This window comes from Chinchilla lanigera, unplaced genomic scaffold (assembly GCF_000276665.1).
Source record: "Chinchilla lanigera isolate Chin_1 unplaced genomic scaffold, ChiLan1.0 scaffold00005, whole genome shotgun sequence".
In the NCBI taxonomy this organism is placed as follows: Eukaryota; Metazoa; Chordata; class Mammalia; order Rodentia; family Chinchillidae; genus Chinchilla; species Chinchilla lanigera.
This window is the reverse complement of record NW_004955406.1, coordinates 6,939,221-6,956,935: the sequence shown is the minus strand read 5'-3', so window position 1 is coordinate 6,956,935 and position 17,715 is coordinate 6,939,221. Positions and strand designations below refer to the sequence as shown.

At 34.1% G+C, this 17,715-nt stretch overlaps 1 protein-coding gene across 4 annotated transcripts in view; it reads left to right on the top strand.

The window, feature by feature from the left end:
* Akt3 (v-akt murine thymoma viral oncogene homolog 3) overlaps window positions 1-17,715 on the top strand; it is a 255,797-nt gene that overhangs the window by 206,737 nt on the left and 31,345 nt on the right. For all 4 annotated transcript variants that reach the window (XM_005374760.2, XM_013520333.1, XM_005374758.2 and 1 more), the window contains 2 exons: window positions 1,747-1,875; window positions 12,621-12,835. In XM_005374760.2, coding sequence (XP_005374817.1) covers window positions 1,747-1,875; window positions 12,621-12,835 — 344 coding nt within the window. The remainder of the gene's footprint in view (window positions 1-1,746; window positions 1,876-12,620; window positions 12,836-17,715) is intronic.

Genomic DNA, 17,715 nt, shown 5'->3' with positions numbered 1-17,715 from the left:
CTTGCCAGGCAGGTGCTTTTGCCGCTGAGCTAAATCCCCAGCCCCCTATATTTTTAATTTTTTATTACAGTATTTTAAAATACTTGCAGTATTTTATATAGTAAAACAATAAGCATACTTTAAAAATTAAGAATGGGGCATGTACTTTTTATTCAACAAACGAAGAGACACTTCACTATGTAGTTCTCTCTTACTGTGGCAAGTTCGGGGAGGGCAGTTGAAGGGGTTGTATTTGAAAGAGGAAAAAAAGAGAAATGACAGGCATGAGAAATAAAGGAGAGCAAGAGAGATTAAAAAAAAGATAGTAGGAGGAAAGAAAAGCAACTTTCTTGGTGTTTCTGATTGGATTTGGTGTTTGAGACTTACTGGTATAAATGATCCTTGGTTTCTAGGTTCTAGCTGGTAGGGACAGTTCACATTCAGATATCTGAATTTGAATCACAAGATAAAAACTCCTATTTGTATTTTAAAAAAGATTTAACAGTGTATTTAGGGTATATTCAACTCTGTGGATGAGTTGAAGAAAGACTCACTTTTTTGAAGTGTAGTGTGCCAGAAACACGTATTGATTGATTATTTCCGTCAGGCAATTCATTGTAGTGCTACTATAAAGCAGGACTTGTCTGTTCTGATCTTTGCTCAGTGAACACAGTTTACTTACCTGTGTTGAATGTCCCTTTATAATATTATATGTGACAGTATGGCGAAGAGTATGATGTCATCATATTTCATATATTAGTATGTTCATGTTCTAATGTGGAATGCTGTTTCAAATTTGGTATTGATTGTAGAGTTCAGGTAAGCACTTTGAAATGTCATCACATTAAGTAGAATAAAAAAGGGGAAAACATTAATAAATAAAGTATCCACACTTCAAATACAAGTTAATTATTATTTATCCTATACTTTTCACATTTTTGTAGTTTTTCTGTGTAAGGTTATATGATCTCAACTCAGCTTCTATGTATCTTTCTGTGAGGATAGTCATGGCTTGAGTTCAGATTGGTCAGTGATACTGTGATTTTTAATTGTGTTGGCTTTGCACAAAGTTTTCCCCCTCTGTATTTAACAATTTTCAGTTGAGGCAGATGGTCTTGCCACTTGGTTAGATCTTTAAGATTCTCTTTCGTGTTTTTGAGTTAGTGGGTTCAGAGAGATTCCTAAATTTCTAACATTTGTGCTGTATATTTTATTAACTTTTGAACATTTGACGTTGATATTTTTATGTTTAAAAGGGTTTGTATTTCTTTATTACAAAGATTCATAAAAGAGGTTATCACCTTACCATACAAAATAAGATTTAGATTTGATTTATAGCCACCATGAAACTCTGTGAATTTTTTGTAACAGCAATAGATTCCCAAGAGAAATTGTTAAAACCACCTTTATATTTGCTCATCTCCTTAGGATTTTTAAAAATCAATTTTATTTGGAAAAAAGGGTCAGTGTTTGCTTTGAAAAGCTGGTTAGGTTTTGGTTCTCAGAACTTATATGCTTATGGCTCTTAAAGCTATTTCATCCTTTCCAGTGGTTTACAAATGGCTAATTTTGTCAACATTGAAGAGTTTGATGAAACAAATTACCTTTTACACATGAAGCTACAAGATTTGTAAATGCTAAAGTTCTATTAACTGCAACTGTATTCTTTTTTCAAAATACCCTACTCAGTATTCAAAAGTTTTCAAAACATCATTTTCCTATTTTTGAAGACTACTGAACAAATTTTGTCATTTTTCTTAAATGCAGTTGGAGAATTTGATGCTAGATAAAGATGGCCACATAAAAATTACAGATTTTGGACTTTGCAAAGAAGGGATCACAGATGCAGCCACCATGAAGACATTCTGTGGCACACCAGAGTATCTGGCACCAGAGGTAAGCTTTTGTTCCATTCATATGAACAAGAACATCGATGCTATGTTTAGCAAAGGTAGCCATTTAAGCATTTTTAAAAATTGCAATGCTTACTACTGATTTTACCTAAATTTTAACGTGAATCAAATTTAGCCTGCTTTAATGGGCTATTTTAGGACCAAGATTACATATACATTAAACTTTATGAACTTTATAAGCACAAGTAGATTACATCAGTTTTATATGTTGACTATGCTTTTAATTTTTGTTATGCCCATTTGGCTCATTTATTAAAATTTAATAATTGAATGATGTCAGCAAAAATGTTTTGAGCTTTATAAATTGTCTTGGGCTTAGAAACAAAGATTAGGGTGGTTATTGAATTTGTAGTACTATGGGGTTTTATACTTACATGTTGAAAATTATTTTGTTGGGAGATTACTACACCTACATTTTAGAGTTCACATGAATGGGAGTTCCAGACCAGTGACTCTTTGTGCTAAGGGTTCAACAATAGTTTCTTAGTTTATTAAACAAATACTTACTGTGTTTCTGTTATATATTGGACATTTTTCTGGGTGATGTGGTTACAGGAACAAGCAGAAAAAGGCTGTATTCTCAGAGAATTTACTTTCAGTGGAGGAGACAGAATGGAAAGAAATAACATCATATCTTAAGTTTTTTCCCATACAGGGAACAACAACAGATAATAGAAAGGGTGTGGTGCAGTGGCTATTTGATGTGCTCTGGTTATGGTTATTATTACTGTCTAACAAACTTCCCCATGATGAGTGATAAAATACCATTTGATGTTACTGTGGATTTTCTGCAATAGGAACGCAGGTGGAAAAGCTTTATTTCTGTTCCACTTGTGTATGTGGCTTCAGGCAGAAAGACTTTAGATTGAGGAGGTGACTTCATGACTTGAGGCTGGAATCAACTGGAATTGTCTGGAATCGTCTAGAAGAGTCTTCACTTGCAATCTCATAGTTGCTGTTGACTGTCCTCCAGCACCTTAGGCCTGTTGACAGCAGTACTCACATGTAGCCTCCCCCTGTGGCCTCAGCTTTCTCATAATGACGGCTGCAGTGTGGTCAAAGTTCTTTGGCTCTGACCTCTTAACAGTGAAGGTGATAGGTACAAGTTAGAATCAGCCTTACTCATTCTTTTTCACCAAGTAACCTGTTAGAAGTTTAATATTTCAGAAATGTATTTTACAGTAAATTTTTTATAATTAGAGTATAAATCATATGCCATAGAATTCATTCTTCTAAAGTTTAATTCAGTAGGTTTTATTTTTACCGTAGTCATAAAGTTGTACAACCATCTCCACTGTCTAATTACAGAATATTTTCATCACCCAAAAAGAAACCCATGTACTCATTAGCTCCACATTCCCTTCCCCAAGGAACCATTAATCTGCCTTCTGTCTCTATCAGTTTACCTATTCTGGACATTTCTTTTAAGTGAAATTGTGTATTGTGGAGTCTTCTGGCTTGTTTTTCTTAGAAAATTATTTTCAGGATTCGTCTGTGTTGCAGCATACTATTGCTACTCCATTCCTTATAGCCATATAAATAATATTCCTTTGTGTGGTTAAATAGTACATTGTATTTATTCATTCAACAGTAGGTGGATTTTCTTATTTTTATTTTTTTACTAATATGCATAACACTATGAACATTCATGTATGCATTTCCTTTTATGCACTTCTTTCAGAAGTTGTACCACATCATTTCTGTTATGTTTATTCCTTGAACATTCGAAAACCTGCTCAGATGTAAAGAACAGAGACATAGAACTTACCTCCCATTGTAGAAGAGCCTGTAAGATTGGAAGTATTGTTGGAGCCATCTTTGTAAAATAAAATCTTCCACAGATAGAGAGGGTCGGGGAATGGGATATTTGAGATATAAGGAAGAGGTTTGCAAGATTAGCTAATGTGAAAGCCCTGAGGCAAGATGAGCTCAATTTTCCTTTAGATTCCAAGGTCATTGTGCATAGAGCCAAACAGGGAGGTGTTTATCCTTAATGGGCTAGGATTTCTGTTTATGGAGCAGCCTCTATGTGCTGCATACTGTATACATACATTACAACTACTGTTTCATTTGATACTTGGAATAATCTTCTGTGATACTTAGCTTTTGAAAGGTAAGAAGCGAACAGAAGGTCATTTTTTAGGTAGGAGTTGGTAGAGTTATAATTGGGTCTGTAAGTTGGTTTGTCTGAACATGAAGCCTACTTGTACTTTTTGTTTTGGGTTTTGGTGGTGAGGTTGTTTTTTGTTTGAGCAAGAGTTTTGCTTGCAATCTGGTTTGGCCTTGACCAAAGCTCTAAGTGACCTCAAACTCATAATTCTCCTGCCTCATTTTCTCAAGTGCTGAGATTATACAGGCATGCATGTCTATGCCTTTCCTACTTTTACTTTGTTAGCTATGTGCGTGATGGCCCAAAAAAGTCAGTTTCAAAGCCACTTACAAATGTAAATAAATGTAACTTTAAAAATATATGCTTTGTTAAATACCCAACAGGAAAAGGTCATCAACAGAAGTTAGGAAATAGAATAAATTCACAGTGATATTGGCATGTCCCATGTATCTAGTTACTCATGCTGGTTTATGATAGCAGTTTTTTTCATTGAAACTTAGTATTTAAATTTATATTTTAAAAATGTTGAGTTATTGTAAATAAGTGCTAGTATTTAAAATGCAGTAAATTTCTAATTATTTTCTTGCTGTAAATACTATTTTCTCTGCTACGAAGTCTAGACTTTAAAATTATGTGGTTGAATTACGTAAAATTTTAGAAATACTTCTTTGTTTATTCAAACACAAGATCATATTTTCTAGAGTAGGATTGTTTTTGTGAATGTCATAAAAAACAAATTCTTTGTTTCTCTGGAGTTCAGTTACCTTTGCTATACATTTTCTATGAATGATGATATACCATATTTAGAATACCAAAATTAGTTGCTTCATAATTAAGGGGAATTATTTCTGAAGAAGATAAATAAGTCTCATTTCAGAAGCAGATGATCTCCTAAGAAACAAAGATAGTGTTTTCCATGCAAATACCATCAACTGAAGAACAAAACCAAGAATTTAATGCAAGAGTCCAATTGTTTCTAAATAGAAAGTTTACAGTTCACAAGACATTAACAGTTTTGTTTTAAAAATAAAACAAATCTGTATAACTTTTTAAAAATGAGACAAAGGTTTTGTCTTTAAGAAAACACATTAGTTCATAGTTGACATCTTGACACCACGGAAGAGAGTGATCACTGGACATACTGTCTGTGGAGGAGAAACTTGGAAACAACTAACTTCTTGTGTAAATTATAATAAACAAGTGCATCATATACTGCATTTTTGTTAGCTTGGGGTGACTCAGAAGGTATTTACCCTTACTTGAAAAACTAAGAATTTATTCTCCGTTGTGGACCATTTATACACTCATTCATTCATTAAAGAAACATTTATTGAATATTTATTAGATGTGAGGCTTTGTGTCATGTTAGGAATACAAAGACAATAAGAAAGGTTTTTTGTCATCGAGTAGCTTGCTGTTTTAGTAAGGTGGTAAGATATGGCAAGTAGTCCCTGTGCAAGAAAGTAACTGCTTTAGTAGAGTCACAGACAGTGTAGTGGGAAGAAATGGAAAAATATTTCTGCTTGCTAGGAAGGCCTGGCAGTCCTAGCCTAAGTTGCAAGCAGGAAAAGAGGTGGATACATAGGTAGGGGGATTGGAGTCCAAAGGGCTAGGATTGGATCCTGAGGGTCCTGAATTCCATGGAGATAATGTGATAGTAACAAGGTCAGTGTTAGGAATTGGTGGGAGCTGAAACTAGCCTTTACTTTCAAGTACTATGTCTGTCAATTCAGACCCTGCAATTTCTAGTACATACTATTTTTTAATGATAGTCCTTTCTTGATAGCAAGGTAAGTAGTAGGTACATATCTCATCTGGAATACTTTTTTGATAACTATTTCTCTGGCGAATGACTGTCAGTTTTTTCCTTTCTGCTCTTGTAGAATTGTCTATACAATATGTAGAGATCTTGCTGCAACCTAGTAGTGGTTCTTCTTGTACCTTTTGTTCTTAATTTAGTAGGAATAACTTTCGGTTTACAGATAGACAGGGTATTTCAAAGGTACTATATTTCAAAGGCACTATGGAAAGAATGGTAGAAATCAGTTCAAAGCCAGCAGCTATTTCTCACAGTAGGTTTGTAAATAAATTTAAGTTTTAAATGAACTCAACTTGCCTCTCATGTTAAAGACCATGAAAAAATATCTCATAGTATTAATATGTCATTTGTTGAAAAGAGTTTTTAAAGTATCTCTCTGACCTCTCCTGATGAAGAGTGGGGCTGACAGTGCAGCTTTCCAGCCTCAATAGTGTTACAGATCTTCATTGTTAAAGAAGAAAGGACTAGGGGCTTTCCTGCTGTCTTTTTAAGAGATCCTATCCTAGTAGGCATATGAACTGTGCATTTACCGTAAAACTTTGTTTAAAGGGTAGTTTTAAATGAGAGTGCTTTTATTCTTTTGTACATTATAAGAGAGTAAAACTGGTCCTGTAATAAATTATGGAACATAAATTACCTTGAGGGGATTTATTTTTGTAATCTATACTCTGTTTTCACACCTAGAAATTATAAAAGAAATTAGAAATCGCATATAAACTCTTATTGTTAAATTTTACTATTTGGTTTGGTTCCTATGAATCCAAACCATTTTATGCAGTGCTAATTATTTAGAATCTCAGCTTTGCTCTTGAGTTAGCAGTACCTGATCAACTTTCCAACTGTAAAACAGTTTGAAAATCAAATGTAGCTTACATGCAAGACCCAACAAAATTAAAAGTGTTAAGTACGTTTTGGCAGTTCACTTTTATTATGCCCAGTCCTCAAATGTACCAGCAGATAATCATCTGAATGTTAGTTATTTTTCACATGCTTATGTGATCACACAAAAAGTACATGCTAAAAAGAAGCAGATGGTGACAGATGGGGAAGGTTGAATAAGGTGGTTTTGGAAACCTAGAGAAATGCACTTCTGTAATAGTGTAAAAATAAAAATTATTTGATAATCAAGTTAGAACTAACAAAAATTGGGAAAAATGAGTTGGTTGTTGGGAAATATATAATATCTAGCTGTAATAACTATGGAAGGAAAAATATATAGTTTTATCCAAATGCAAAGTAATTTCTTCCCCCTCTCCCCCAGCAGCTAAAAATGCAGTTTTTGATGCATTCTTCTTAGTTCATAGAACCCTATTATAGAACCCTCTAAATGATTTTTATTCATTTTTTCTTTAGGAGCCTGTGTTTAATATCTCATTGAAAATATCCGACATACATCAGAATATTTTGATAGCTATTTTGATGCAAAGATTTATTTTATGGTAATAAATCTTAATACAAATGGAAATTAAATTCTGTGTAAATGGGAAACCAAAGATACGTATTAACTTCCTAAACACGTAGTAAAAGCAGTAGTAAAGACTAGCATGGAGTAACATAGGTGGAAAGAATAGGGCAAACTTAACTGAAATTTATTAAGCAGAATTGTATTTACGTACTTTAAATCCAACAAAGAATATATGTAAAAGATGTCATTTTGTGGACTCTTTCAGTATTATCTTTGGGAAATGTTAAAAGAAATAAATGAGGCCAAAGTTACACCTGTTTGGATATTTAATCTGCAGGTAAAATCAGTAGCACATACAGTTACATTTTATTAGCCTTTGGATAATGTGCTTCTGCATCCCTGCACACGATGACATTAGTCTTAGAACTACTAAGAGTATTTTGTGAAAAGAGTTGTTTCAGCCTTTCTAAAACTGTGTACAGTACACTATTTTATTCTGTTACTAGTAATTTACATAACACCTGTCCGCCAGAGGTACTTAGAAAACGGTCATCTTTCTGGTATTTCTGAAAAGGTCTCATCACCTTATCAAAGTGAAAACAAAGTTTAGTTAATTTCCTTCAGGAGCACAGTGATTAGTTCAAATAGCAGTTTCTGCCTCACGGTTAGAATTCATATTTCAGAAATGCTGTATGAGCTGGCTGATTATATTAGAGTGAACACATTCAGTTTAGTTGTTTACTATAGTGCTACTTTCTGTTGTTTCAGGTAACCTCAGCAGTCACCTCGTTTTGCCCCATAGTTCGGTATTGTTGAAAATGTGAACTGAAATGGAATTCATGCTTTTCAGTATTTATAAGTAGTGAATTTTACTTAGAGTTGTATTGGTTTTTATAGTATCTATGTTTAACATAAACTTCTTTTCAGAGTTATATGATATTTGACTTTAGTACATATGTTATGATTCTAGGTAAACCACAAAGTTTAATTTTAAATTCTCTGAAGCATAAGAACGTATTTTTTTAAAAAAAGAAAGAAACTACCCAAACTTGAAACACTAGTGATTAGACTAGTGATTTTTGCTATTTTTACTGGGATTATAGTGACCTAGTTTCTTGGACTTCCATAATGTCTGTTGCTTCAGTATAAAAAAGAAGTATAGAAATCTGTGAGAAAATATGTGTGAGTATGATTTAATCACTGTTATTTTCAGCTTTCTTCTGCTTCAGAGAGTTTTGCTTCTCCAGTCTGAGTTTGCTTTTGAAAATGCTGTGTAGACTGCATTCTAGTGGTGGCCATAAAGCTGATGACATTCCAATTCATAGTAAATGGCTAAGTGTTATCTCTTAAGAATTATTAGAACAGTTGATAAAATAGTTATAAAGTACATATTTATGGATAAACTGTGAAATTTATAATTCTTACGAATTGAAATATGTATTTCTTTTAAAATTACAATCTGTTTTAAAGTCTGAATTAGAAGGTTTTCAGTTACTACTTTTTAGCAGATACCTATGATGTTGAAAATATATAAAGGGCTTCCAGAAATGATAATGTTCCATATATATCTCATGTACTAGTTACCTGAAATGTAATGTTACCAGAAAAAAATTTTTTTGAATTAGTAGTAAATTGGTTCATCCAAGTTCGCAGTTTACTTTCACAACATAGGTGTGCAGACAGTTTGTTTAGATGTTTAATTTCCCCCATCTGTTCTGTCAGGATTATTGATTGAGCAGTAAGCCACTCCAGGGTACTCATAGCCTCCTTGTAATTGCTTGCCTTGGGAGCATTGTGTGGCCTGGCCAGCAAGCTGGGAGAGGTGTCCCTTCTGCCTCCCAGTAAACCCTAATTGGTAAAAGAATACTGGGGTGAATGTTTTTTTTTTTTTTTGTAAATGCCTTGTTGGCTAGATAAATATTTATATTGGGAATATTAATTGGTGATATTTTAAAATATGTAGTTTCTTATTTAATATTATTCTTTGAAATTAGTCACTGTTTAAGAGCCTATTCATGGTGGATTTTTTTTTCTCTGTCACCTTGTTGGTTTATAAATGGAAATATCTTCATCAAAGGTTACCAGAATATTTAATATTGAGTAATATTTACTGTGGCCTCTTTGAAACTTAAGTTTTGTTATATCTGAAGTAAATTGATATCTGACTCCTGGTAGGAGAATTGAAACTAAGCCTTTTTTCCCTAGAGTTTATGCTCTGCTTGGGTTTTGATTTGACGTGACCTCACATCCCTTTTTAACATTTGTATTTCTTTTAGTTCCCTTGTCCTTTACCTGTTTGGGCATTTGTGTGAAATGCAGGTATGAAACAGAGGGGTACATCCACGATTATAAAATTCAATAGGAAAAGAAGGAAATTCCAGATACCTGCATTCATACCTACACTTTGATTGTCACTAGAAAATCAGTAATACTGATTTTATGGGAAAGAGACATAGACTAATTTATCAAGAGAATCTTTTACTAGATGATTTCTCCAAGAATGTGATTGACCTGTTATTTATATACAAGTTATATGATAAGTTGTGTTTTAATGGAGTTGCATTGTACTTTGTCATTGTTGTGCTTCTGCTTTACATCACCATTTATCATACTCTTGTCTTAGTCTTTATAGTAATCATGAGATAAATTAGCCTTTTTGCAAGGGAAAAAAATTATAAGAATCAGACTCTTATGTTAGAAAGTATGCATTTAATATGTTAGTATAATTTTAGAAAAAGAAGTGCTTTGAGTGAGGGAGAACTCTCTTCCAAAACTAGCTTTAAAAAGGCTGTTGGATTTGAAATAATATGACTTTGGATTTCTAAAGTATTTCACAGCATTGTGTTTTGAAATCACTTAGATTTAAGGAGAGAGAAAAAGGGTATAATAAGAATAGTGGGAACATGTTGTATATTCTATACCTGTATGCAGAATATTGAAATCACTTGTGTTTTTATTTCTTGTGTTTCATTTTACAGCTGTCTGGAGGAAGGAGATGAGCAGAAAATCTTTCTTTTTAGTTGATAGCAAAATCCTTTAGTTGATAGCAAAATCCTTTAAGTAGAGAGGGCAGCTGAGTTGTTAGGATGTTTTTTTTTTTTCTTAGCATTGCTGATGTTTACATGTCAATAAGACAATACAGTACATTAATATTGTTCACTGCAAAGTAATACTGCGAACAGTTCTAATTATAGCATTGTACATCGGTATATCAATTAAAGCACTAAAAGCAAAACCATTTTGAGAAGCAGTGTTCATTTTACAAAGCTAAATACAATATATTTTATCAAGCAAATTTTTTAACAATAGTTTCATTTTTCAGTTGTTTTTTTCTCTTCAAAATGAAAAAGGAATACCTCTTTTTATGTACTCACTTTCCCTTCTGGCTGCAAACCAGGTATTTAAACAAAAATAAAGGATTGCCAGTTTTGCCAGCTGGGGATGAGAACCCGGCTGGTGAAATGTGGGTTCGGGAGGCAGTTAATCCAGCTTTTATGCTTTTTATGGTTTTATGAAAAAAGAGGTTAAAAACCACATTTGGCTCCTTTTCATGCATGCCACTGTTTTGTTACAGGGATGCAGATAAAGATTAGTTAGACTTTTTTCTTTGCTATTAGGTAAAAAACTGTATTGATTAATAATGGCCCACAAACAGTACATTCTACTAATTGGCCATGGGCTAGATCCCTCAATCATTGAAATCACTGTTACTTTAAAATGATTATATATATATAGCATTGCTTTCAATATAAGCGTGTGCGTTGAATTCCTCATGCTTCTTTGGGTTATCTTGGTTTTTATTTGTTCTTATGTTACTACACCCAGAATGCAAATTGAAATATTTTTGACCAGTGATAAAAACTAGAATTTGTTGTTTTCCAGAAAATATTTTCTTTAGTTTATGATTAACAAAAGATTCCTGGAAAGACAATCATTGGACTTGCTGTGATTTACTAATTCAGTTCCTAGGCTTTTCTGGCCATGAAATAAAATATTGATACTGTGGAATTAAAAATCTTTTCATAGTATTGTACAAATAGATCTTTAACACATATTTTCCTTGAAATTTGATTCATTTTAAAATCTCTCTACCAAAGTACCTTTCATAGTATTTATAGATAACCATAATGTAACTGGCAAAAATATCACCTGCATCTCTGTGAAATTACTGGTAAAACAGTCAATGACATAATCTTCCACAAAGTATTTGACTAATCCAAGAAAGTTTGGAACATTACAACTTTGTTCTTACCAAATTTTCTATTATATCATGTTATATATGAGGTTTTTTTAATTGATAAAATTTATGTCTGTGGTTTTCTTGAACTGTTTTTTTTTTTTCCAAAGCTGGAGAGGATTCAATAAAATGAGCTTTAAGATTATTCAAATAGTTTTTTTAAAAAAAGTATTGGAATTTGCAAATAGATGAGGAGTACCCCATTGAATGAGAAACCAAGATATGTAAAGTGTCATGTTGTAATTTAAACAGGTTGTTTCTTTTGAATATCTTTACCACAAAGAAATGATAAATGTTTAAATTGTAATAATGTATACTTGTATTAACTGTGTACAATTTTTACTTGTCAGTTAAATAATAAAGAAATATAAATAAAGGGAAAAAAAAGGTTGCTCTAACATAACCAAAGTTTTACTTTCATGCCAGTTTTTCACTGAATTTATTTTGCATCCAGTGCATGTTGGGAAACAAATACAAGGTCATAGACCAATCTGTGGTTTTTGTCTTTAATAAAAATTTTACTGAGCTACTGAGGCTTTGGATACTGAAATTTACTGCAAACCAAACAGTAAATCTTATATTTATTTTATTAATTATTTTTTTGACTTTAAAGATACAGGGGCCCAGAGAAGTTTTCAAATTTATTTTAGTGATTGTCATGCCTTGTACTCACTGCTGTTATATTGTGTTTGTTACTCTTGTCTTTCACTGATTTGTGCTACAGCTGTTTGGTTTTTGTTGTTGTTTTTTACTTAGGTCTTAAAGCAAGAATGTGTAACGCACCTTACATGCTCTACTGTGTAGCTTTAAATTGTTAAAGTCCATATTAGTGAGCTCAGGGTGAAAAATTTAAGTAGAACTAAGAGAAAAATACACAAATGTACTAACAGCTTCAATTTTATCCTTATTTACTTTGGTTTTTAAAATTTTTTTTACAGGTTCTTTTTTTTTTTTAAACATGGACCATTTATGGATATATGTTGAGTATTCCACATACTTGGTGTGATTGTACCTTTTGTAGGATGTTTCATAGTTTAGATCTCAGAATAGGCTACAGGCTTTTGAATTGAGATGCATTTATTATGGAAATCCTTATGTCTTAGGAGTAATGCTTTGGAATTAATGTGTAATGAATCATTTTGCTGATTTCATTTTAGGTGTTAGAAGACAACGACTATGGCCGAGCGGTGGACTGGTGGGGCCTGGGGGTTGTCATGTATGAGATGATGTGCGGAAGGTTACCTTTCTACAACCAGGACCATGAGAAACTTTTTGAGCTAATACTAATGGAAGACATTAAATTTCCACGAACACTCTCTTCAGATGCAAAATCTTTGCTTTCAGGGCTCTTGATAAAGGATCCAAATAAACGGTAAGCCTCAAGTAACACTCAGTTACTGATAAATGTGGCTGTAAGGAATTTTCTTATAGGAAAATTCATTCAGCTGTAACCAAAAAATAATGTGTTTGGTGTAGACATTCCCTCATTGACTTATTTTTAACTGCGTAATATAGAACAATTAAAAATTTTTATCCACTGTTTCCTGACTTGGAAATTTTGTGCAGATTGGACAGCTAAGGATTTTGAGTTTCATTACGAGGGAGTGGTTTCTTCATCGCCTAGCTGCTTGACCTTGCAGGCCTGGAGGATCCCTTTAGCTCCTTGTGGTCTCTGGCCTTTGTGTTTCTGCTGATTTACATTGTAGAAAGAATAGACCTGCTTCTTTTCTTTCCTCCAGCCCCAAGCTATGATAACACATTTTTTAGTTTTTTGTCATTTAAAAATATTATTCTCATTTCCATGCAGGACTGAAAGGATTGACAGCAAACAAAAAATATATTTTTTTAAAAAAACCTTTTACGCATTGTATTTTCTTTGTAACTACAGCTGTGAGCTAGAGTCCTACAGCTTTGCTGCTTTGCTCAGTGAGCCACAGTACTCGTTGTTCATGTTTACATATTCCTTCATCTATAAATGATTACTGATGCAATCACTATAGTATTATGAAACGACTATTACTAGTTTTAAAATGTTCTTAGTGTCCTTATATATGAATATGTGGACCCTCCCATCTATAGGTGTCTGTGTATTTCTATGAAATTCATCTGTGAATTTCTTTGAAACTATTAAATCCTAAGCATCTGGAAGATCGATGATTCCATGTGTTGTTGAATTGGCCATAACTCCTCTCAGAGTGTTTTGTTACAGTTTGTTTATAATTGATGTTCAACAGGTATTTACTGACACTGAATCAACAAGTGAAGGAGTAAATGAATCCTGAAATACAGGCTTTATGCACTTTTGAAATGCTTTATTGCATGTTTCTAGCTTTAAATTTATAAGGAATATGACTGTACCTTCAGCAGAAATAAACATAATAAAAGAGATACCATCTTTTTGTTTTCTGAGAAGCCATTTTAAAAAGGTGTGTGGTAATCCTGACACCTGAGGTGTGACCTTATATTTGTAAAATGATTTTGGTTTCTTTTTCAGGACACTTTCTCACCTTTGATCTACTTTGTTTTTTCAAAAGCATTGTACAACCGATAGGGTAGATACTGTTCACATTTCTGTTTGATTGAATGGGAAGCAAAGGGCTGGACAGGGATTAAGTGACTTAGCTCAGGTCTCACCGAAAGTTCAGGTGAAACAAGTGTAGAAAACATGTTTCTTGCTGCCTATTTGCTATCTCTTATGACTTTTATTTACAGTGCATTCATTTCACAGTTCAGATTTTGAAATGTGTCCATTTAGTCTGGTTAGGTAATGTGTATCTTTCATTTTACCTGTTTGATTTGGGATCTAATGTAGGGCTTCATCTCAAGGACAGTGAATTTTTATCCCATTCTTTTCTGACTCCTATAGGCAGCCGTGGCCCCCTTTTCCATTGCTGCCCTTTATCTAATGGCTGGTAGGACAGAATTGATTATGGTGTCTGTGTCCTTTTCCTTTGTTGACTGTTACCCCAAACCTACCACATGCGTAGCACTAGCATGTAGTAGGTGTTTAGGAACTATTGAGTAAGTGGGAGGTGAATTTCTAGAATGTTAATTGGCCTGGTGTGTATCGTCACTCAGAAGTTGGTGATGTTCTAAAGAAAAGATGTGATATTCTGAATCATCTGGTACTTTTTTTTTTATAATAAATGTATCAAGCCCCTTCACCACTGAATTAAAGTATAGGGAAAGCAAGAAAGAACAAGATAAATAAGTCTGTGCTCTAGAAATTCACAGAATAATGAGGAACACAAAGCACATATTCACAGATGTTTAGGCCAACTATGTGCAAACTGCTATTGAAATGATGATCTCTGGGGTACTGGAGAACTTGAGCTGGCTTATGTAGGAGTTGGAGTTTGCAGTGGCATTCAAGCAGAGAAATTCACATGGAAAGTACAGCTAGAATTACAAATGCACATGGCATTTGAGAAGTTCAGTGACTAGAGTGTGGAGTATGAGTTGAATAACATTGGGAGATGAAGTGGATGTGTTAGATGATAAGGACTTATGCTTCTTAGAAAATATTTAATCTTTATTCAGAAAAGGAATGAGAAGCCACAGGAGAATTTAAAGTCAGAGACAGTGTAATCAGATCTGTGCTGTGTAAAGGTAGCCCTGGTAGCTTTATGGGGGAAGGTCTAGAGTGAGGGCAGGAAGACAGCAGTTAAGAATGCTGCTGGCTGGGGCTGGGGATATAGCTCAGCGGCAAAAGCATCTGCCTGGCAAGTGCAAGGTCGTGAGTTTCGTTCCCCGTACCGGAGAAAAACCAAAAAAAAAAAAAAAAAAAAAAAGAATGCTGCTGGCATTGTCAAGGTAAGACATGGGTCCTTCCAGAAGCGGCAGTAAAGAGCAGTGAGCCGAGCTTTGCGAATGATTAAACAGAAATTTGGAGGAAGTAGGCGGGGTCAGGGCTGCCTCAGAGCTTTCCAGCTAGAGAAAGCTAGCTGAACCATTAACAGGAAGATGGTGGGCCATTATTAACAGACAGGAAGAGGATCTTTGGGGCTGATGTTGATAGTAACCTTTAATATGCCAAGTTGGAGATTTCTATGAAAACCTAGATGGAAATGTCAGTTCAAAATGATACAGCCATTCTTAAAAGGAATATAGTGGTAACTGAATATATGAATTTTAGAACCATGAGCATCTTAGAGGTAGTTTGAGACAAAAAAATAGTAGAGAGGATAAGAATGTGTGAAAAAGAGGGCCTAGAAACAGAGTCCTGGGAATCAAAAGTTTAGAGGCAGAAAGAAGAGAAAGCCTACAAAGGACCCTGAAAAGTCTTTGGAAGCATAATTAGAGACAGTATAACAGGATACTTCTTTATTTTTCCTATTCATTTACCTTAAATACTGCCTGGAGTTTTTGGTGTTCTTTAATGCATTGCTGTCAGTTAAAGGGTTTTGCTTTGATTTCCTATTCTCCATTACTTATGATTCCATCAGCCCCTCCTTTATCTTCAATGTAGAAAGTTCATAGGAGGGGCTGGGGATTTAGCTCAGCGGCAAAGCGCCTGCCTGGCAAGCGCAAGGTCGTGAGTTCGGTTCCTGGTACCGGAGGAAAAGAAACAAAAAAAAAAAAAAAGAAAGTTCATAGGAGAAAAGAAAGTTCATAGGAGAAGCTTGACCTCATGTTGCGTTCAGTACACTAAGAGAGGAATTCTGTGGTGTCTCTAATAGTAAAGAATCCAAAGCTGGGAATGGTTGCACACACCAGTAATCCCAACACTCTGGGAGGCTGAGGAAGGAGGATTGCAAGTTCAGCCTAGGCAAGTTATTGACTCAGCAAGACCTTGTCTCAACATAAAAATAAAATGTACAGGGGTATAGCTTAATGAGAAGGCCAAGGTTCAATCACCAGTGGTACCAAAAAGCAAAAACAAACCCTCCCCTCAAAAACCACCCAAAAATCCATAGCATCTAAGGATTTAGTTTGACATTCTCATATTGAACTTTAATATTCTAAGACATAAATAACTCAAAGCATATTTTAAAGTCTTAAGTTTATATTAGAGAGCCACTGACATTGAAATTTTTGACAGTTTCACACTTTGAGGAAATGTGTGTTAACGAATGTCTCTCAGTTTCTAAAATGGCAATCAAAGATTATAATCTTAGGCTTTGCATAGTAATTATGGATGGCACTTTATATATGTTTGATAAATATGGTGGCTATATCCAGAGCCCAAATATGGTAAAGTACTGAGGTTTCACATGAAAATGAATAACTGAACCTGGATTAAAAATCTTTTATTTATTAAATGATTAGGATTCTGTAGTTCCAATGCATTATACCAAGTATACTTCAAATGCCAGGCAGTATTAGAGGCTCTAAGACATAAAACTGTGAACAATAGAACTATAAACAAAGTGTAAAAAAGTGGGAAAGATTCTGATTTTTTTCATCCAGACCTTTGAATCCTACTTTGAAATGTTAAATTCCTTTTAGAAACATGTATTTAGGTGTTTCTGCTTTTCTGGTTCTCTACACAGAAGCTTAGAATGCATTTGTAATGATCTATTACTGATCTCCACACTCCAAGGAGTTTGCAGCCTACTATGGTGAGAAGAGCAAACTTGAAATAAGATGAAAAATAGTGCGGGTGGCGACCAGAATGCTAAGGGTTAACTAAATACAGAATTGGCAGGCTGAAGGTTACACATGTGAACATCACTGTTATGATCTAAACCAATCTGAAAGTCCTATCCCTGGTATCCAGTTCATTTAAAGAATTCTGTGTAGAACTGAGCATAGGAGACCTGCTGTGGGAACCATGTATCACCGCAGATACTCTGGTCTCAGCTGGCTGCTTAGTTCCCATCCTCACAGTGTGTCAGCGGATCCGAGGTCCTTCCCACTCTTGTGTTTCTTACACACACGAACCAGAATTCATTAGAGTGTGTAATTACTTACTTTCAGTGATTACTTTGATCTTACCAAGTGGTGTGTTAAAGTTAGTAGCTAGTTGTAAAATTTTTAGGAATTTTGTCAGCCAAATGCTAATCCAAGAGTCATTGTAAAAAAATAAATTTTATAAATACAGAGTCTACCAAAAAAATGTATCCACACTTCAGCAATTCACCATACTAATAAATGTCTGGAAGCCAATGGCCACCACTATGAGTACCTCTTGAGAGGTACTCATAGTAATTGTAGAGGCCAAAGGTAACATATTAATCTCATGATGTCTCAATACATTTAGTATTGAAATATTCATACAAATTTTTATTTTCCTGATGTGTACATTTTTGG